The 23597-nt window shown below is 36.2% G+C and overlaps 2 protein-coding genes and 1 long non-coding RNA gene across 3 annotated transcripts; all 3 read left to right on the top strand.

Annotated features, from left to right (window-relative positions):
* The first annotated feature begins 220 nt into the window (after window positions 1-220).
* On the top strand, window positions 221-2148 carry LOC121740994. The gene is made up of 2 exons (XR_006037732.1): window positions 221-374; window positions 1948-2148. It is a non-coding gene; the product is annotated as an uncharacterized LOC121740994 (long non-coding RNA).
* A 5032-nt stretch (window positions 2149-7180) lies between these two features.
* LOC121742312 (4,5-DOPA dioxygenase extradiol-like) lies at window positions 7181-8351 on the top strand. The gene has a single exon (XM_042135420.1). It carries the CDS (start codon window positions 7200-7202, stop codon window positions 8130-8132), a length of 933 nt encoding a protein of 310 aa, XP_041991354.1. The 5' UTR covers window positions 7181-7199; the 3' UTR covers window positions 8133-8351.
* Window positions 8352-17287: 8936 nt separating this feature from the next.
* On the top strand, window positions 17288-20216 carry LOC121741542 (elongation factor 1-alpha-like). The gene is made up of 3 exons (XM_042134358.1): window positions 17288-17438; window positions 18595-19075; window positions 19159-20216. Exons 2-3 carry the CDS (start codon window positions 18614-18616, stop codon window positions 20044-20046), a joined length of 1350 nt encoding a protein of 449 aa, XP_041990292.1. The 5' UTR covers window positions 17288-17438; window positions 18595-18613; the 3' UTR covers window positions 20047-20216.
* The last annotated feature ends 3381 nt before the right edge of the window (window positions 20217-23597 follow it).

Consider the following 23597-nt stretch of genomic DNA (forward strand, 5'->3'; position numbering starts at 1 on the left):
ACTAAAGTATCATTAAGTATTATTATTAGTATAATGTGAGAAAAAGATTGTTCATTTAATTTAAATATAATTGATTAGAGGGGCGTTTTTTTTATGGGAAAGCCTTAGAGTTCAAAATTGTGTAGAAACTAAAAGAGGAATCTAGAAAAAGGAATACACATCTAAATAATGCCATTTGTCCACTTTAATAGTCATATATTTAGAGAAGATATTTTAAGCATACTTACATAAAAAAAAGTAACTATTTTTCTTCCCATTTTCACTCCCCAAACCGTCAGCCACCACCTTGATCCCAAGATATGAATTTTTCCATCAAGTTTAACTATGCTTTTGTCGATTCGTCTCACCAAATGTTTAACCGAAGCTTTATCAAGGTAATCAGTGATTCCTAGCTTATTTTTTTTATGGTGTAAAAACTTATAAGACATTGAGAATGGGGGTTGTATACTTCGAACCTATGTAGTATGAATAGATAGTGATCTATTTTTCTTGAATTTGTTGATATATATGTGGTAAATGGTTTGGTTTAATCATGTTTTAATCAATCATTTAGAAGCTTTTTAGCTCTAATACGAAATTGAAGATATACATTAGATTTTGTGGTTTTAGTTGTTAGATGTTCAAGCTAGACCAAGTGTATGGTTTATGAGATGTTTAAACATGGATTGAATTAGAATTTGATTTAAAATTTTAAAGAGGATTAAATCCTTGTTTTTCAATGACCTGTTCCGAATTGTTTGCAATACATAGAAAAGTGAAAACGTTTGTTTAACGATTTTAAAAATATCTTTGATGGGTCTTCTAGTAACCTGAATAATTTGGAGATTTTAGGAATCCATTTAGTATGTAAATTGTTTTGAAAAACGTTGCCAGAACTGTCTGGTAGCTTGTGGAAAAATGATGATATCTCCTATTATGTGATAAAAGACTTATGAAGTAAAATATGAGAATATGATGAACTATTGAATGATTTGGTAATGAGATATGAAAAGGGAAGAATATGATTGTGACTGTAGATAATGTGGAAATGAGCATTAAGGTGGATATGATATATGATATATGATGATGAGATGTATACAAATATGATTAAATGTGATTATGTCTGATCTATCTATCTGTGATGAGGTCTGATCTGTCTGTGTTGATGGGAATCTTGAATGGTTTTGAGAGTGTTGGAATTTAATCTATAAATTCGATATGATATGGTGTGAAAATAAGTTGTTGATGTGTTATTTTGGAAATAGTTGAGAATATGTATTGAGATGAAAATGAGTAGATTTGATTGTGTTTACGCCCCGTGCTTGAGTGTATTCTGTGGGTACAATTGGCATGCCATAGGACAGCAGGGTTGCATTATCTGTGATCACTCGTCTTCTGGATAACCGAAGCGAGTATCGTCTGAAATCAAATCTGATCTGTCTCTGATCTCTGGTCTGTATATTTGTCTGCTCCTTAAATGGGTGGTCTGTGTAGAGTCCTTTCGAGGACAAAATCCGTGTCTGCATCTGATTCTGTTTCTGATCTGGTCCGTGTACCATAGTCTGTCACTAAGCACTTAATGGGGCTATATGTGTTTGATTATGTGAAAATGTTGGTGATCTATATACGTGTTAGTATGTGAATAATAATTGGTGATATACATTTTACTTTGTATTATATCCTATTGGTTTACGAAGTGATATATGATTATAAATCTGGTAAATTCCATGAGATATAGAGGATGATGACTGTTGATATGTTCTGGGATTGATATTACTCATTGTTGGTTTCTGGGCATGTGATGGTTATAGGGGAGATGCTGCTTAAATTATGTTAGAAATTAATAAAATGATAACAATATGATAGAGGTGGTAATAATTGGTAAATAAAATAATAATAAGATTTGTTAGAATTTTAAGTTGTATATTACTTGAAGAGAATTTTGGCTAAGTGTTGAGTGTGTTATAGGTTAGTTGGCATTGGAGAGTACCAGTCGATGTTTGTTCATGTCCGTCTCAGCGCTGCATCCTTGGTGGGTCACTGAGCTATATTACAGATAGATCTTTTGAATTATTAGTTGCGGCATGTTAGCACTAAATTTTATACTAAGTTAACTCCGCTGTAATTATAAATATTGATTGATGATTTAATTTTATTTTTTTTAATTCAGAAAATGAAAATTTTATATTGCCATACTTTACGGTACCGGAATTGTGATATCAACTACTCGGCCGGCGGACGATCGGGTGGGGGTGTTACAAGTCCACCAATTTTAAATTTTATATATAAATTATCTTATTAGATAAAATTTGGTGATAAAATGTATTCATTTTATCAGTGTCTTACTCACTATATGAAACAACATTATTTTAGCAAACAAATATAAAACCTATTAACAGATTCCCTTGCTGATACAACTACAAATTACGTATGGTGACAACAATGATTCCTAAGTTCGATTATTTAAAGTGGATTATTTGCTGCATTAGTGGGGTGAAAGTGTTTGTAGTATATCATTAATCTGAAATTATTATTTTATTATTTTCTTCTTCTCCATTTTTATGTATAAAGCGACCTCATATCTTATAGCAAGATATTTTATAAAATGATTGACAGTTTAAGGCTATCTATACATATATAAATAGTTTTCGCCTTGGTTTAGAATATTTATGATTTTTTGGGTATGAATTTGAATATTGATAAGTTTTGGACTAATTTGCATATTTTCTTAGTATGGCAATTACCTAATGAATTAAACAATAAAATAAATAATTAATTAATATGGCAATTACCTAATGAATTGAGCACTACACCATTTAGGCGAATTTGATGTATATAATCGATAATGATGCAAACTTAGAAGTGTTTTTTTTTTGTCATGGATGGGAAAACAATGCAAAATTAAAGTAATTTAACATTGTCACCATATAACAATCGATTACATAATTTATTGGTGCATTTGATTTGAAATTTTAATAGAGAAAATGAACCGTTTCAAATTATACGTTAATTGGCCACAATTAATTGATATTATTGCAGTATGAAATAAAACTTAAAACAAGTCTCTATAAGTACCCATTCACAAAACAACTTCTTTCAACGAAATTCTGACAATAAAAAATAAGAAGAAAGTAAGGATGGCTAGTGATCCAAACTAACAAGGAATGCAATTGTCGAATTTGGTTTTGAAATTGGTAGTATTTTATGAAATTTTATAGTCATGAACTTTTGTAATATTGCAATTTTCAATAGTGGACTTCTTGCATAATTTTATATCATGAACTCTTGCCTTGTGGTCAAACACAAAATTATAATATAAGATACGTGATTGATTTTTGTTTGAAGTTCTTACCTATAAATGGAAGCAAACTGACTGGATGAAAAAAAATGACGCCGCCGTATGACAATGGAAGTACTAGAAAATATTACCAAAGAAGATGAAGGTTATTCATATAATGGAGGCGGAAAGAAAAAGTTGGGGGAAAAGATAACTGGAAACGTATTAGAGCATATACAAGAGAAGGTGAAGGGGAATTCTTTAACCTAATTAAATTTATTTTTTTCATTATTTCTTGATTAATGGTCTATTGTTGATTGATTTCTTAAGTGATGGAATCATGGAACGCTAATTGAGTTTAGCACGGAAAGTCTACAATCATTTATAATAGTGTAATTTTCACTTTCAATAATATTGACATAGTTTGGGTAATTATACGGTGCCAATTGGAAGATTTAGATTATTCCACTACCAAGATTAATCAAATATTGGATATATATTAAAATATTACTATATTATATGAAACTGGTATTTTTTTTTCAATCAGCATACAATAATGGGTAATGCCTTTTTTTGGGTAACTAAGAGGAATTGATGAGATGTGTAATCAATTTAAACATAAACAGAGAGTACATTTTTTACATTACTAAAATAATCAACAACAAAATTCACTTATGGAAAGCTATTTAAAATTTTCGAAATTACCAAAATAATGATCATAATCAGTTATAGGATTGTTTCCTAATTAATGGAATTGATTGGCAATTAATGAGATTATTGATATGAATTGCTTAGTGAGATTAATGAGGTTATTTTGTTAAAATACTTTTTTTTTAAATTATGAACAATGGATTTAAGGCATAACTTAAATAAATTGCATAATACATATAGTATGTTTAATGTATTTAAATTTGCAAAGTTTGTAATTTATTAAATAAATTATACATTTATATATAAATTAATGATAAAATGTTGTGGTATGCAATTGGAAAAATATATTCCAAACTAAGTGGATGTAGAATATTTTTTATTTATAATTTTATAAATCGCACATGTGTGGTACTAGTTGAATAAAAATGGAAGTTGAGATTTTTAATATGGACAATAATTTTAAAAAATTGTTAATATAAATATAATACTAACTTGTTTGTTTATCAAGAAAGTTGTTATTGAGGATTATGTTTCCAAATAGAAATAACAATAATAAATAATATAAAAATATTATTATTATTATTATTTAATTCTAATTATAATTAGGTACTATGATTTATAATTTTATACATTATTTTATAATATCAATATCAATTACTATTAATTGTATAAAATAATACTAGAAATTATGGTTTTAAATACTTAAATAAATAATTCTAAATCTAAGAAAAAGAAACTTTTTAAAAATTGAATAATTAAAATTCTATAAACTTGTACAGCTATTATTTTTCTTGTTTTCATATAATTAGGCCATCTGCAACGCGTCACGCGGGTGGCCCGTATTCCGTCACGGAGGGACGGGAAGCGGCGTGACGCGTTGCAGCGCCCCATTTCGTCCCCAGCCCGTTCCGCGTTTTGTCACGGCGTGACGAGTGGCGAGACGTCTCGCCACGCGCCGAGGCGACGTCGCGCGCGCCGGCACCATGCGTGACGCCCACTCGCCGGCCCGCGAGTGGGCATCGTCACGTTGACGCAATAATTCATTTTTTTAAAATTTTGAATTAAATAAAAATTAAATTTAAAAATTAAAAGCGGTAATATTACCGTTAATATAGCCGTTTTCTATTTTTTAAAAAATTTTTTTACTCTATAAATACTCATAATTCATCCTCATTTCACACACACTTACGCATCTATTCTTCCCAAATCATCTCCATTTCCTCTCCAATTTTCATCTAACATCTCATCACAAAATGTCCGGCGACGAAAACTCCAGCGGTGGCGACTCCGGCGGGTGGGATCTCAACGCGTTCGACGACTGGGGGAGCATGTACAACACATTGGTTGGTTCAGGGTTCGTCGACGCCGGGCACCCAGGATTTTAATTATGTCTTTTTTTATTTTTTTGAATTTTAAGTTGTAATTTTATTTTATTTTTAATGAAGTGTGTTTTTTTTTTAATTGAATTTGGTTGGAAATAAAAATAAAAAATGAACTTGAATGAATAGTAATTTAAGGGACAGTTAAGGGACGGAGGGTTGCAAGTTCCGTCCATCAGAGCATCAATAACGCGTCGGGTCGGGCCGCAAATCGCGAGTCCCGGCCCGTCCCAAGCGTTGGATGGAGGCGAGTCACGGCCCAGGCCAGTCCCGGGGCCGCATTTGCGGCCTGGCCTGGCCGGCGTTAACGCGTCACGGGCCGCATCCCGCGAGTCCATGCTCCGCGTTGCATGATCTTCGGGTCGGGCCGAAAGTCCCCAAAAATTATTTATTTTCCGATTTTGTGTCTATAAATACGAGACTATCGTCCATCATTCTTACACGTGCATTATCCATTTCAATCCTCTATTATACCGTTTGTTTAGGCGTCAATGGAGTGGTTCAACAGCGATGAACGTCAGATGGACGAGTTCGTTAACTCGAACAACAGCCTAGTCCGGGAGTCAGTAGCAACGTCGACGTAACATCGCCGATCAAAACCGTAGAGTTCGAGATCAGTGAGATGGAGCCCGCTCAAGGGCGGGGTAAGGGCAAGGTCGACGAGGAGGATGGGCCGAAGAAGTACAGTCCGCAAGAGACAATGTGGCTTGCGAGGAACTACATCGACGTCGCCGAGGATCCTATCATCGGCAACCAGCAGCCCGGTAAGGTTTTCTGGGAGCGGATTGCTGAGAGGTATAACGCTAGGCGTCCTAAAGGGTCGATCGAGCGTAGCTACGTTAAGCTGCGCAAGCATTGGGGTCGGGTCCAGGCGGATATGAGCAAGTGGAATGGAAACTGGGCTAACGTAGTCCGGATGTGGCCGAGTGGGCACAGCGAGGCGGACCTCGTCGAGAAGGCGAAGGAGGCGTTCTTCGTTGACGGGAAGAAGGCCTTCAAGTACTTCGACGTTTGGAAGCTCGTCGAGAAGAGCCGAAGTACACCAGCGGTGCCGAGCCGACGACAACTGGGGAGGGCGAAGAGAACCAAAGTTTCCGCCTCCGGAAACTACTCTTCGAGCGAAGGAGGTCCGACGATCGACCTCAACGTGACGGACGACGACGTCTTCGGCTCCTCTCCTAGTATTCAGAGCAGCCCGATGGGAACAAAGGCTGCAAAGAGGAAAGCAAAGGGGAAGGCAACTGCGAGCAACTCCGCCATGGTGCCACCGCCGATCAATTCGTCTCTGGATAAAATGTCCGACTCTTTGTCGAAGATGAGTATTACATGACGGATGAGCCAGGTGACGGAGTTGACATCGAGGGATACCTCGACGATGTCGGAGTTCGATCTCGAGTTGCACCGTGAGATGATCGCCTACCTTCGCGCCCAAATGAAGAAGTAGTAGTTGTGGCCCGGGTTTCTAGTATTTTTAATCTGCTTCGTCTAGGAAATGTAATGTTAATTTCTAATGAACAATGCATTTTCCCGGTTTCAATTGTTCAACGAATTGCATTTACGAGTTAAATATGTTGAAGTTGTGAATAGTGTCATTTATTAGTTGCGGCCAGGGTTGTGGCCTGCAGGGTTAGAGCAGTTGGGGCCTGAGCCGCAACTGTAGAGGAATGATGACGTGGAGGGGATTGGGGCCTGAAACCGAGCCGGGGTTACTGATGGCCTTAGTTAAGGGATGGAGTAAAAAAGTACAATTGGGCCCGCGAATAGTAATTTAAGTGACGGTTTAGTGACATCGTTGTGGATGGCCTTACTCTTCCTATTATTGCATACGTAAGCACCAGCTACCACGATAGTTAAAAGGAATTCCGATATGTTGGAGAGAAGGGTAGGTTTTAAATTCTAATCGACCCCACGGAATGCACGCAAAAAATATCTTCTTTATATACGCAATCGGATCCCTCATCTTCTGCATAATCATCTCCCTCATTTTGTCAATTACAATCCAAATCGATCACCGATTATTCTCCCACAACACGACGACGATGGCGGCAGCGATTCCAGAAACCTTCTACATCTCCCATGGCTCCCCGACTCTCTCAATCGACGACTCCCTCCCGGCCCGCCATTTTCTCAAATCCTTCCAACAGAAATGCTTCTCCACCAAACCCAAGGCGATCCTGATAATCTCGGGCCATTGGGAGACCTCGGAGCCCGCGGTCAACGCCGTCTCCGGCCCGAGCGACACGATCTACGACTTTTACAACTTCCCCGAGCAGATGTACCGGCTCAAGTACCCGGCCCCCGGTTCGCCCGATCTGGCCAACCGGGTCAAGGGCCTATTGCTCAAATCCGGTTTCGAGACGGTCCACGTGGACAAGAAGCGGGGGCTGGACCACGGCGCGTGGGTCCCGCTCATGTTGATGTATCCGGAAGCCGACATCCCGGTCGTCCAGCTGTCAGTCCAGACCAACAAGGACGGCGCGCACCACTACCGCATGGGGCAGGCGCTGCGGCCGCTCAAGGACGACGGCGTCATGATCGTGGGATCCGGCTCGGCCACGCACAATCTGAGGAATATGATCCGCGACGGGAGGAAGACGGTGGATAAGTGGGCGGAGGAATTCGACAGCTGGGTGAAGGAGGCGCTGACGGAGGGGAGGTACGAGGACCTGAATAAGTACGAGGAGAAGGCGCCCAATGCTAAAATGGCGCATCCGTGGCCGGACCATTTCTACCCGCTGCACGTGGCCATGGGCGCCGCTGGGGAGAACACTACGGGGGAGCTCATCCACCATAGCTGGACGCACGGGACGCTTTCTTATGCGTCTTACAAGTTCGCGGCTAAGTAATTCAATATCTTATATTACTGTTTTACTTTTAGTCGAGACCAAATTATATGCCTCGCTCGTGCGATATGTAGATGAATAGACGGTGTTGTAATTTGAATTGGCATTTCACTCATTTATTTGTATTTAGTGTCTGAAATCCATGTTAATTTAGTGTTTCCAGAAAACAGAGGTTTAGAGCTCTCGACTTAATTTTGTGAAATTCATTGTTTTTGGGTTGCATTTGACTGCCTCTTGATTGATGGGGAGCGTCTTCGTAAGCAACTTGTACTTCGTCAAATCTTGAGTATTGGTTTTGGTGTCATAAAAAGTTTGTTAAAGTAAATTCTTTTAGTGCTCTGTGAATGCCGGCCAAGCAGTCATGATTGATAGCCTAATGTGAACAAATTATTCCAAGTCATGGACTCCTGCATTTAATAGGAGTAGTAGTTTTTGTATGATTGAGAGATCTGCTTAACGAATATAGAGACTCATGGATCCGCCATCTGTTCTGCCTTCACCAACACCGCAGTAGAGTCTCTTACTATAGTTGGTGTTGACCTTTAATAATAATATTGCATCCTAATTCTCCCTACATTAGAAAAGACAGCCAGGGGTTCTGTTCATAAAAACAACTACTTTTGTGAAAGTTAAAAAAGATCACAAATGTCAATACTTGTTTATTCTTCTGTGTATTCTACCTACTTGTTTTAGTGAGTTTTAGAATCCGTTAACAAGTTTTGTATGCATCTCCTAGGTTGTGAACATATACGACGCAATAACAAATAGACCTCAAGATTGTGACTATACAGATACGGGAACTCGAACTCAGTCTCAATACCAAAAAAACTTGCCTACTACAACATTTAGTCCTGACCAACTTCAAGTTTTAAAATATGCATTTTACTATCGGAGCGTTTACTTTGAATGTATGATGAATTGATTAAAATAATAAGTTAAGTAGGAGTATAATACTAGTACTACTATATGTTTGATGAATTGATTAATTTTGAACTTATTCGACCAAATTATTATTTATATACTTAATCATATATTTTGTCAATAAGCCACATACTATTATACTCATGTTTACGAATTACAACTAGCAATAGCATGTTTCGTATTCTTTTTTTTAATTAGTAAATGAATTTAAATTTAAAGGTCGCGTCACATAGGACTCGAACTCAAGACCTTTTTGTATTCTTCTTTATTTATTTTTGTAGTTAAGTTTTGCATGGATGTCTTTCTTTGACGTAGTATAACTTATTACTCGAAGTCTGGAACCACTAACGAAACACCAATCTATACTTAAGAGAACATTACTTTTATTCTAGAGGTGGGAAGGGGAAATTCATTACGGCTTAGGGTTTAAAGCATCGTCTTCGAGGAAAAGAGGTAAATTGAGAAGATATATTCTTCATTTACCTTTATAAAAATGTAAATTAGTGCACTCCAAGAAAAGAAGATAATTTGATAAAGATATCCAAAAATAATTACCATACTTATCTTTGTATGGAAATGAAGTAAATATATCTATAAGAGCATCCACAACCGTGCTCTTGCCAGCGGCACGGTTGTGGGCCCGGGCGGTACTATTCATGTCTGCTCTCTGGCAAGAGCACAACACCCACAACTGTGCTCTTCCGCAAGGACGAGCACAATTAATTTAAAATTCAATTAAACAATAACATTTCCATAATATTAAAATTCATTTAAAAACCACAATAAATATTACAAATGACAAATAAAATTAAACATTACATAATTAAAATCCTAAAAATGAAAAATTACATAATTAAAATCCTAAAAATTAAAAATTACATAATTAAAATCCTAAAAATTAAAAAAACCTCTACTCGTTGCCGAATTTCGCCCACATGTGGTTGATTAGGTCTTCTTGTAGTTGATTGTGGATTCGAGTATCGCGCATTGTGTGTCTTGTCTCGATCCTCTGGCCAACCGTCGTATGCTCGCCTCGGCGTGGGGGAGACCTCGCTGTTGAGCTTCCGGTTCGTCCTCGTCGTAGAAGCTAGCTGCCCTCGGCCCTTCGTCGGCTATAATCATGTTGTGTAATATAATACACGTGAACATGATGTCGGCGATATTATTCACGTACCACAGCCGAGCCGGGGCATTCACAATGTTGAATCGAGCTTGAAGGACCCCGAAGGCTCTTTCGACGTCCTTCCGCGCTGACTCTTGACGCTGCGCAAAAAGAACCCGTCTCGGGTCGTGCGGGTTGTGGAGCGTCTTCACGAACGTCGACCACCTTGGGTAGATACCATCGGCGAGATAGTAACCCATGCGGTATGTATTTCCGTTGATGGTGAAGTCGATCGCCGGTGCTACACCATTCATCACATCATTGAAGAGTGGTGAAGAATAGAGCACGTTCAAGTCGTTGCTGGATCTGGCAACGCCGAAATATGCATGCCAAATCCATAGGCGATAGTCGGCGACCGCCTCAAGGATAAGTGTTGGGCCGCCGCCTTTGTGACCGCTTAAGTGTTGCCCCCTCCAAGCAGTCGGGCAATTCTTCCACCTCCAATGCATGCAGTCAATGCTGCCAAGCATTCCGGGAAAGCCATGGACTGATTCGTGAAGACGAAGCAACCGTTGGCAATCATCGGTGGTGGGTGCCCGAAGGAATTCATCCCCAAAAGCAAAACGAACGCCCTCGCAAAAATTCTTTAAACAAAGGATTCCAGTGGACTCACCGATATGCAAATACTCGTCGAAGATGTCGGCCGTTTGCCCAGTAGCGAGTTGTCGGATAGCACACGTACACTTCTGCAACGCCGTGATACTTTGCCGGCCGGCTGCATCTACACCTGTTTGAAAGTATTCAACACGTGCGGACAATGTGTTGACAATTCGCATGAACAAGCGCTTTGACATGCGAAAACGGCGCCTGAAGTAATCTGCCGGAAACCGCGGATGGTCGGCAAAGTAGTCGGCAACGAGCCTTTCGTAGGCTCCCTCCCGGTCACGATGGATGTAGCGGCGATTTGATCTAGTGCGTTGAGGAGGATGAGCGGGGGTATTCGCCGCGACATATGCTTCGTAAGCGGCACGATGTTGTTCGTAGTATTCTTGTTCTTCGCGCTCCGCTTCCTCCATGAGATGAGTGAAATCCATTTGATGTTTTGAGTGAATGTTGAATGTGTTGATAGTTTGTATAAGAATTATGAATGAGAGATGAATTGATGTGATAAATGAGTGATGAATGTGTGTATTTATAGATGATTTTGGGAAAAAAAATAAAAAAAAATAAAAAAAATTCAGAAAAAATGGGAAAAAACGGCCATATTTTTGGAATTTGGAAAATATTTTTTTTTTATTTTTTAGCATTATTTATAATTAAATACCGATTTTTAAAAATAAAAATAAAAAATGTTTAAACACAACGGCTATGCCGTTGACGAATGGGAGCGCGCCACGTGTGCGTCCGCTGGCACGGCGCTGCTCGATGCGCGAGCGCAGCGGCGGCGGATGGCGTCCGTGCCAGCAGCGCGGACGGCGGTGGCGACGGACGCCACCGCTGCGCATGCTCTAATATATAACTATGTAAAAAGGCGAGTTTTGGCCTTAATTTTAATAATTTATAAGTTTTGGATATGAATTTAAATATCTTTAAATTCCAATATTGAATACTTAATACCCCTCCGTTCAATAAAAATATGTGCAATTTCTATTTTCGTCTGTCTCACAAAAATATGTGCATTCTATTTTTGGAAACATATCCCAATTTACTATCCCTATACATCAACTTATTTACAACTAATACCACCATTAAACACTACTAATAATGTGAGTTCTACTATCGACTAACACTACTTTAACTCTCATTTTCCTCATCTTTCTTATTTTATCAATTTTATTTTAATTCCTGTGTCTTATCAATTGCTCATATTTTTATGTGACGGAGGGAATAAATAATCGGCGCTTACATGATTTTGTATGCAACTATTTTAGTTATTTTTATATAAAAAAATTATTTAATATGACATCTTATAAAATATCACGCACGTGACTAAACAAATTCAACCATAGCAAAAAAAAATGTAACCGCATGTAAATTTATACTACTATTTGAATGTGGATATCAGTTACGAAACATGACCCAAATATATACTTCATAATTCAGCGTATGGCATATACAAAACATGCTATGATTCAACCATGGTTAAAGGATGTCTTGCGGTTACACTAATTTTATCAAATAATGATTTAATTATAAATTAAGAGTCATTTTAATTGTTATTATTAATAAGATAAATGCATTTTATTTCTATGATGTATGGTGAGGTTTTAAAAATTGTTGAGATCTTTAATTTTTGTCTATAAATACATGTTCTTTCATTTGGAATTATCTTTTCAATACAAACATATAAATTTCATTACTGTTTCCTGGAAGAGTTGTAAGTGTATTAAATACGTATAATATATAAAACTATACATTTGCAAGTTTGGGTACATAAAATATTTTTACTAGATTCACAAAATATTTGTTATATCTAAAAGGAAGATGAAACTGCCGATGAAGTTATAAAATATATCTTAGCTGCAAAGACGGTGAAGAGTGGAGGCGCTGTGGAGGAGGCTGGTCTGGAGTGGAGGGAAAGAGGCGGAGTAGAAATTGAAGAAGTTATAGCAATACATTTTCAAATATCCTTTCTAATGAAGAATGAGTTTTTAATGAAAGAAGTGATAAACATGACACAATTATCTCCTCCATTAGAGACAAGGCAGATCCAGCCTATCACCCCTGGGGCAAATGCCCCTCGTCCCTACTACACCAATGCATATTTATAATACATAGATTTTTAATTATAATTATATCTATAAACTACACTAAATGTCTTCTCTCATATATATAAATTTTTTCTAACACACTACTCTCTTTGTGCCATAAAAATAGTGATATTTGAGACCCCACGAGTTTTAGTACCTAATTGGTCAAATAAGGAAGATAATATAGAGAAAAGGTAATTAGAGTATTGGTAATTGAGAATGAGGCTCACCTCATTGTAAAGAAAGAAATTACTAAAAATAGAATTTGACTATTTTTTATACGACAAACTAAAATTGAAAAAATCTCTATTTTTATACTCCCTCTGTCCCAACTAAATTGAGTCGCTTCTTTTTTGCTCTCGTTTTGAAAAAATCGTAAAACATAATTAAAGTGGATATATAATAAAGTAAAAGCTAGAATAATGTAGATACGACTCTTCTCTATATTATTCTCCCTTTCACTTTACTATATATTCACTTTAACAATTTATTAGTACGATTTTTTCAAAACGAGTGTCATAAAGAAGATATTCAACTTAGTTGGAACGGAGGGAGTAACATTTTTATGAGATTGTGGAGTATATTTTTGCTCCTCCTAAAGTGGAAGATACACCCTTGATTAGAGACGCTCATAATTTGAAGTATATTAGCTAAATTTCAAAGAGTAGGATTGAAATAATTATTTACAGCAACAGAGCTTGTTACGAAAAAAATGTTTTTGTATTCATGTAGAGTATACTATACTATTGGAGTACATAATAAAAAAAAGAGTGTACTTGATCATAGTTCCTCATTTTTTATACTAGCATTTTTGGTATTTTACAATGAAAATAATCTTAGGTATCAAACATGTAATTTTTGGGTCATAAAAGGTATTTTTTGAGAAATTTCATTTAAATTGTATTCTTTCTGTTCCATGTTAATAGAGACATTTTATTTTATGCATTCGTTTTGAATGAAAAATAAAAGAGAATAATACATAGATAAAACAATAAATCGTTAATGTCATGCCCGCCCACCCCAGGGGTGTTACAAACGAGGCGATCGTGACCAAGGGACAAACATTAAGAATAGCATTTAAAGATAACAGTTCATAAGAAAGGCTCAATTAGCTTAAAAGAAATATATATATCAGAGTGTATGATACACAGAGTGCAAACTCGACTTTAGCTCCAAACAAACGGGGAAAAGCTCGAATAAAATCAGAGTGTCTTTTCAACAATCAGCAACTCGAGATAAAATTATCTCAACAACACTTGGCGGAAGCATTCGAGAGTAGAATACCATTATGTATGAAGACATAATATATTCAGAAAGTTTTATTTACAATCTTCTTCACTTTCATGCTCAACACCCACCGCGCTCGTCACCGCTCAACCTGCACATAGAGAAAACATATGCAGGGCTGAGTACTTGGTGTACTCAGTGGACACGTGCCAAAATATATTTTATAAAAACAGATTTTGTCAAGCCACTCTTTGAGTGAACTCGGGATTTTAGGAAAAGTCCGAGAACACTAAACATTTTTCTTTTCCTTTTTCAAAAGCGATCTTTCGATCTATTTTCCTGGAACATATGCCGTATCTGACAAACCCGATTTCCCTATCTCTTGTTCATTCATCAATCCGTTCGTCATTCATCATTCCTTTCATCATTCATCATATTTTAACATTCAAGTGTCGGGGAAGTGGTTACCTCCCACGGTCTCCCATCAATCCATTCCATTCATCGTTGCAGTCAGATAGGCATAGTTCCAAAACAAAATATGGCTTGACATAACCTTTTCAACTTTATTTTCCTCAAAACGTTTTTGAAACATAAATCATTTTTCTGCATAGGTCGAGCATCATCTCACATCACATCAACGAGTCGAGCAAATCACAATTCACTCGATAAATCAACACATAGCACAACATAACATGCGCAACAACACTTTCACTTTGATCACATATAACATGATGCTCAAACCGATATATGAAAGTTCTTGGAAACACTTTAGTTCGAAAGCCCACGTAAAAACTTCTCGTAAAAATTGTACGGTAACTAGAAAGCCCACGAAAAACTTAGTTAAAAAGCCATACCTCGTTCGTTTAAAGCCTTCACGCCGTGCTCCTCTCTTTCTCCTCTTCTCTTTCTCGGCTATGCTCACGCCGCCACCACGCTACCGCCACCGCTGCTGTACGCGCGGCCGCTGCTGTACGCGCGCGGTCGCGGTCCGCCCCAGCCACCGTCGCCGAGGATCTCCCCCAGCCGCCGACGCCGTTCCCGACAGGTAGGTGGTCGGAAATTCGTTCCTCCATCCCCTCTCCCTTTTCTCTCTCGGATTTCTCAATTCTTTGGTAGTGAAGTAAATGATTTGAAGTGGAGGGAGGTTGTATTTATAGAATTTTTTTTTTCATAAAAGACAAAAATTCACGTCTTTTCGTTTCGATGCGACGAGTAATTAATGCGGCCGTCGTTGGAAAACGTGCCTGATGCAACGTGGTTCTTATCCAACTTTTCGTCTTGATGTGACGCGGTACTTATCCAACTTTTCGTCTTGATTTGTTGTCGAAAGTGTATTTGATACGTGGTCTATTCTTTCGTGTAGGTATCATTTTGGGCTCGTAACAATTGGGTTTTAAATTGGGCTATGAAAGAATAATTGTTTGGCCCCAAAAGTTAAATACTTCTCTCGATAAAAGAAACAAGGTCGAAAAATTTTTTAATTGCACAAACGACGGTCCTTTCAAGAACAAAATAAAAAGGTAGAAAAAGTCGGGGTGTTACAGTTAAAATGGAGAAACAGTCGAGTAAGAAAGAGAATAATGCAGTGAAAAATATATCCAACTGCTCCAATTGTCAAAAAGACTAGTTTTATAAATATATCCATGATTATATGTGATAGTAGTACATTTTAATTGGAAGAGAGAGAAGTGAAATAGGGAAGAAAAAAGGAGAAAGAGAGAAGATTTTTATAATACTATTATTCTCTCCGTCTCCAAAGAATATGCACTTTGGGTTCGACACGAGTTTTAATGCAAAATTGGTAAAGTAAGAGACATGTATAGAGAAAAAGTAATTAAAGTATTGTTAGTGTAGAATGAGTCTCATCTCATTGGAGAGAAAAGAGTTTACAAAATTAGAAAGTGCATATTCTTGTGGGACGGACTAAAAAGGAAAAAAAATGCATACTCTTGTGGGACGGATGAAATATCATTTTAGGTCATTTTTCGTGTAAGCCCACAAATGTCCTATATGTAAAAAATGTGAAAAATGTATTTTTTTGGAGGGTATTTTAGGGTGAAAATCAGCAACAAAAAATGTGATTTTCAGATACTAAAAATGCTACTCCATAAAAAAATATTATGGACAATTTTTGTGCAAAATTGAAAAATCATGTATCAATTTTGAAGTGCATCCCAAAAATAAATGTACGAATAATGTGACTTTTGATTTTTGAAGACAAAATATCAAATACTGAAATTAAGGAAATATCGTAAGCAAAAGTTTCTTACTTTTCTTTTGAATATAATTTAAACAACACAAATCAAACTCATCTCATGTTGAAGAAGTTTCTTAGTATTTTTTATCATGAATATAATTTATAAAGCACGAAATCAAGCTCATTTCATGTTGCAAAAGTTTTTTACATTTTATCTTGAAGACAATCTATAAAACACAAATCAAGTTCATCTCATATTTTAAAAGTTTCTCAAATTTTATCTTGAAGATAAGTACAGCACAAATCAAGCTCATCTCATGTAATAACATGCAAATAACATTGAAGTAACATTCCATAAAAAACCATGGAAATAACATTTATGTAGGAAGTGCTACAGTGGATTTATTTATGAGCTAGCCTATTAATCCTAAAATTATAGTAAAATTTAATCAAAATTTAGTATTTTGAATGTACTCAAATTTTTGGCACAACAATTTAGAATTCCATCAAAATATAGGATTAATTTTTAAACTCAAATATTTACACATAACAATACCTTTTACACCCATTGAAAGCAACATCGTTTCTTATATTGACTGATATGTTTACCTATGTAATCAGAATGTGCCACGTCGAATTCAATTTAGAGGAAAATTGATTGTGCAAAATTCGCTAGAAATTGTAGTTGGATAATATAAGTACCCATGTTAAGTATGTGGAAATACTGAATTTTGTGCCAAAATTTATAATTTGAAGTATAATAACCCTATTTATTTATTTGGGAAAAATGAAAGAAATATAGGTGGTAATTTGACCAAAAACATGAGGACGAGGAAGTAATTACGCAATGGTATATAGACGTTGGGTTGCGCCAACGCTGCTAGGGCAGGCAAAGCAGAGTTAAAGCCGCCGCAGCTCTTTAAAAAATCCGCCTATTTTCACCCGTCGGATCACAATTGATCCTACGGCCATGAGAAACCCGAATTCCATTATTTTCAATCAGACAATTCAGGTATAAATTTGCGAGCCCTCTCACATTACGACTCCTCTCTCATTTTCAAAAACCTCACGGCGGACACTGAGCTGCCTTCTCCAACTTCTCTAATAATAAGGTCCGCATTCTAGCTATTTCACTATATCTCAGCGTTTGTGTGTGTGCTGTATATGTATAAATCTGCAAAATGCTAATCGTTTCAACTTTTAAACATTTGAAATCTGTTAATTCCGTTTATTTATGGATGTGTAGTTATATGTTGGTTTATTGTATGCTTTCAATTTTATCTGATCGTTTAATGAATTAGCTTTTTTCATTCAGTTATTTTATGGAATTGCGTGTATACCGATTCATTTCCATTATGAATTTAAGCTTGCATGCTTAATTTGATGTCTTTTAATACACATGCTTCTCCTGTGCCTATGTGATAGGGCCGTCGAGCATCTAAATCACGCTCAAGATTGTGTCCAAATCTCTCTCAACCTGCAATGTATCTTTTAATAGTATTTGATTTGATTTTGCATATCTTTTGTAATCTTTTTATTTATTTATTTATTTTGCTTGCTTAGCAAGATAGATTTTAGGGTTTAGAATTCTATAAATAATAGAATTCTCTATCATTTTGATTTATTGAGAAATATGAAATAAACTTCTATTCTCATTCTTGTTCCAAAAACCCTAGAACTTCACCGTTCAATCTTCACGTGCTCTACAAACCTCTCGATAGGGAACTTAACCTCCATCAGTTGGTGCTTTCCTCTTTTCGATTTCTACCATGTCCGTCTTGCTATCAAACTCTCCTCCAGACTCTCCTCCTCTGTTTTCTGGTGTTAACCCAGTGAGGTGGATTTTGGAAATTCAAGAATATTTTGATTATCACTTGTATTTTGGAAATTCAAGAATATTTTGATTATCACTTGTTCTCTTTTGAGAGGTTATTTTTTGACCATCCAGCATCCGCATGGCTCCACGAGTATCGACGCTCAAATCCTAATTGCTCATGGCAAGAATTTCTTGATGCTGGTTATCATAACTTTGATGAGGATGCCATTTACTTTGCCGAGACGATTAAACTTCTCAACAAAATTATGGGTTTCGTTTTATAATCCTGAATAGTTGAACTGACAGTAGAAAATAGTAGTATTAGACAATTATTGAAGGATGGATGTTGATATTTGCTTGCTTGTTTTGGAGTTTTTCAATTATTTATTAGTAATTTGACCAATAGTTTAAGCTGTTTGATTATATCGTAATAATATGGTTTGCTGTTGCAGTATTATTTGCTGAGAAATCATGGGTAAAGAGAAGACTCACATTAACATTGTGGTCATTGGCCACGTCGACTCTGGAAAGTCGACCACCACTGGTCACTTGATCTACAAGCTTGGTGGTATTGACAAGCGTGTGATTGAGAGGTTCGAGAAGGAGGCTGCTGAGATGAACAAGAGGTCATTCAAGTATGCGTGGGTTCTCGACAAACTGAAGGCTGAGCGTGAACGCGGTATCACCATTGATATTGCCTTGTGGAAGTTTGAGACCACCAAGTACTACTGCACTGTTATTGATGCCCCTGGACATCGTGACTTTATCAAGAACATGATTACGGGTACCTCACAGGCTGACTGTGCTGTCCTCATCATCGACTCCACCACTGGTGGTTTTGAGGCAGGTATCTCCAAGGATGGTCAGACCCGTGAGCATGCATTGCTTGCTTTCACTCTTGGAGTGAAACAAATGATTTGCTGCTGTAACAAGGTAAATCTATTTAATTAACTTGTAATATTTTTGTAGCGTCTTTTCATTACACAGTCTAACTTATTGCTACCATTATCATGCAGATGGATGCCACCACACCTAAATACTCCAAGGCTAGGTTTGATGAAATCATTAAGGAAGTTGCCTCCTACCTCAAGAAGGTTGGATACAATCCCGAGAAAATCCCATTCGTTCCTATTTCTGGGTTTGAGGGAGATAACATGATTGAGAGGTCCACCAACCTTGACTGGTACAAGGGCCCAACCCTTCTTGAGGCACTTGACCAGATCCTGGAGCCCAAGAGACCATCAGACAAGCCTCTCCGTCTCCCACTTCAGGATGTTTACAAGATTGGTGGTATTGGTACCGTGCCTGTGGGTCGTGTTGAGACTGGTGTTATCAAGCCTGGTATGGTTGTCACCTTTGCCCCATCTGGTTTGACAACTGAAGTCAAGTCAGTTGAGATGCACCACGAGGCCTTGCAAGAGGCTCTTCCTGGTGACAATGTGGGGTTCAACGTGAAGAACGTTGCAGTCAAGGACTTGAAGCGTGGGTATGTTGCCTCCAACTCCAAGGATGATCCCGCCAAGGAAGCTGCCAACTTCACCTCTCAGGTCATCATCATGAACCACCCGGGACAGATTGGAAATGGATATGCCCCAGTGCTCGATTGCCACACCTCTCACATTGCAGTGAAGTTTGCTGAGATCTTGACCAAGATTGACAGGCGATCTGGTAAGGAACTGGAGAAGGAGCCCAAGTTCCTGAAGAATGGTGATGCTGGTATGATTAAGATGGTTCCAACCAAACCCATGGTGGTGGAAACTTTCTCTGCATATCCTCCTCTTGGACGATTTGCTGTCCGTGACATGCGACAGACTGTTGCTGTTGGTGTAATCAAGAGCGTTGAGAAGAAGGACCCAACTGGTGCCAAGGTTACCAAGGCTGCTGTCAAGAAGGGAGCAAAGTGAAGGTTGACAACCATTTCAGCCTTAATTTTGGTTACTTCCATGAGGTTTCAAAATTTGCAATTTTCTGGTTTTACTTTTGTTTGTTAGGTGGTGAGAGTATTGCTACTTGTGTTTTAGAGCTTGAGATGGAGACTTTCTTAAAAATTTGAACTTATTTTCCTTCCTTTTTATCTTGCGCTTTTTGAAGGATTTTCGGTGTCTGTTTTCTTTTATATATTACTCAGGTAATGAATGATAGTGGTAATTTATACAGAATCATCATACAGTAGAAAATCATTAGAAGCTTAAGGTTATTACAGTGGTAATTTACACAGAATCATCACAGAATTGTTCTCTTGTTGCTGCTTCAAGTATTTCTTCTAGATCAACTTTTTTTTGATTCTGAGACAATTGGTTTCTAAAGCTGAATATAGTGCAAGCTACTGTATGATATTGTAGGCTGTAGCGGCGTGATCACACATTAAACAATAGTACCACATTTCACACGCCATGAGTGAATTACGGACTGTTGATACCTTTTTGATTTGTCATAAATCCTAACGAAAATCAGTAGTAGTAGTAGTAACTCATTTCTCAAAATGGAATATACTTTTATCTCTATTTTATTCTCTTTTCATTATTTACACAAAACAATACTACATAAAATCAAGGACGGATATAGGTGGGGTCGGGTGAGGTAGACTGACCCCATCATAGAGCCACTAGAGTCGGGCTTAGGAGTTTCCGCTGACTCTAGTGCAGTCTGATCCAACCCCATGAGGCCACAACAAAGAAGAAGAAGAAGAAGAACTGTGAAGAAGATGAGGTTTTGAGAAGTTGGGCTAAATATACGAAATGTCCCATAGCCCATTAATTTTGGGTGTTTGAATATTTAAAAATTAACCATTATAATTCACAATTTGACCTATTCCCAAATCTATTTTAGCCCATTATTATTTTAATTAAACAATTGATCATCATTATTCGACGAATTGAATTACCTCTTATCGTTCGCTTTATCAGTTAAGTGAAGGCAAAGAAATAAAACATGGGTGGAATTACATTGGGATGGCCAAACCAATAGGTAATTGTATCTATGTGTTCAGTTTACATTATTTGGCTTCATTTTCAAGAAAATGACGGCTCCTTGTTTGAGTGAGTTGACCAAAAAAACCCTTACACAAGTATTGATTTGTGCAATTTAAAATTGGGGATATGAAAAATGCAGGGGTCAATTAGTCAATTTGCTTCCAATTCTGGGTCTAAGCTTTCAATGCGGAATTGAAAACCACCTTATTGTTCAGATTTGATTCTTGCGTATTAGGATGTGAATAGTGCGGGCCCTGCCTCATTTTGAGGGCTCGCAAGTTTGAAATAGTATAATCTAAACAAGAGAATTGTAAAGAATAGAACCCATTTTTAGTCATTTCTTATAAACTGAACGGGTACTAAATTTGATGAATACTGCTAATGTTATTGTATGGTCTTTTCTATTCTTTCTTTTTTACTTTTTTTTGTCTTGCAGTCTCATTTTTATCTCATGAATATACTATGTTGAATGATAATATTAAAAATGTATATGCATATTAATTGAATTCATATAATTCTTGTAAAAATATAAACAAATATATTGCAATATGGAGTAGCATTTGTTTTCTTTATCGTTTGTTTGAATAGATTTAAATTTTATTTTTTAAATACGAATTTATTTGTGTTGTTATTTTTTACGATGACAAACATAAACAAATATATTGCATTACGGAGTAATATTTATGAATTTAGTAGTTGAACAAATGAATATTTATAAAAAATAATTATAACTATTTAAATTTTAATGTATTTTTTAAAATGATTATTTATTATTTTATTAATTAATTTTTTCATAGTATTTAAGTCCAACCCCTCGAGCTATAGTTTCTGGATCCATCACTGCATAAAATCCAGTATCGTCTAAAAGATGAGTTATATTACTTGGCAAAGAAGTAATATATCAATTACATAATATAATTATATAAACACCATCGAACAAATTTATTGACACTTTTTGTAATACGCTAATGAAATATAAATGCCATTTGAATAAATCGAAAAGATTTCACTGAGTTTTAAAATGAAGTTGAGAATCAGACAAAGAGTGTTACAATAGGAATTTCACTAGTGTTGGATCAATTTTTTGGGATGTTATATAGTATTATGCCATATTCTTTTTTGATAAAATAAATACATTTATAAGTTTTTCTTTTATATTTTACTCTCATATTTTCTTATCTAATTTATTCTTAATCTCACTTTTCTTTAACTTTTTGTTTTTGACGAATTATATATATAGAGGTGCATTATAATGATAACCCTAATTTCCGTAATAAATCTATAACTAAATCTGGACCACACATTTTTAAAATCACGTGGTTTAGATTCAAACTTAGTTTTCCTTCATAAAAAAGGCGCAGAGGGTAAATATGTCATTTCGCTTATTTAATTTCTGAATTTCGCTCATGATAAAATTTACGTATCCAAATTTCGCTCATTTAAATACGTAAAATCTTATTTCCCATGATATATAGATGTATGAGGTTCAGTTACACGTACGTATAAGGTTCAGTTATACGTAAAATCTTATTTCCCATGATATACAAATTTCGCTCATTTAAATAAAAAAAATCTTATTTAAGTATCATTTTATCAGTCAAAAGTATCATTTTATCAACTCAGAGTATCATTCTATCCGGCAAAACTATCATTCTATGCAATAAACCTAACATATATCATTTTATCATTTTATCAGTCAGTCAAAAGTATCATTTTATCAACTCAGAGTATCATTCTATCCGACAAAACTATCATTCTATGCAATAAACCTAACATATATCATTTTATTAGTCAGTCAAAAGTATCATTTTATCAACTCAGAGTATCATTCTATCCGGCAAAACTATCATTCTATGCAATAAACCTAACATATATCATTTTATCAGTCAATCAAAAGTATCATTTTATCAACTCAGAGTATCATTCTATCCGGCAAAACTATCATTCTATGCAATAAACATAACATATATCATTTTATCATTTTATCAGTCAGTTAAAAGTATCATTTTATCAACTCAAAGTATCATTCTATCCGGCAAAACTATCATTCTATGCAATAAACCTAACATATATATCATTTTATCAGTCAGTCAAAAAGTATCATTTTATCAACTCAGAGTATCATTCTATCCGACAAAACTATCATTCTATGCAATAAACCTAACATATATCATTTTATCATTTTACGTGATATTTGGCGAAATTCAGAAATTAAATGAGGGAAATGACATATTTACCCCCGCGTTTTTTTTTATGAAGTAAATCTAAGTTTGAATCTCAACCACAAGATTAGAAAATATGTGTGGTTCAGATTTGGTTATAGGGTTATTACGTGATTTAGGGGTTATCATATGATCACAACTCTATCTCTCTCTATATATATATTTGGTATGAAAATACTATCTTCGTCCCGCATTAACTGTCACATTTACTTTTCTGCACTTGTTTTATAAAAATAGTTAAAGTGGAAAAATAGTAAAATA

The sequence above is a fragment of the Salvia splendens genome, chromosome 7 (assembly GCF_004379255.2).
Source record: "Salvia splendens isolate huo1 chromosome 7, SspV2, whole genome shotgun sequence".
In the NCBI taxonomy this organism is placed as follows: Eukaryota; Viridiplantae; Streptophyta; class Magnoliopsida; order Lamiales; family Lamiaceae; genus Salvia; species Salvia splendens.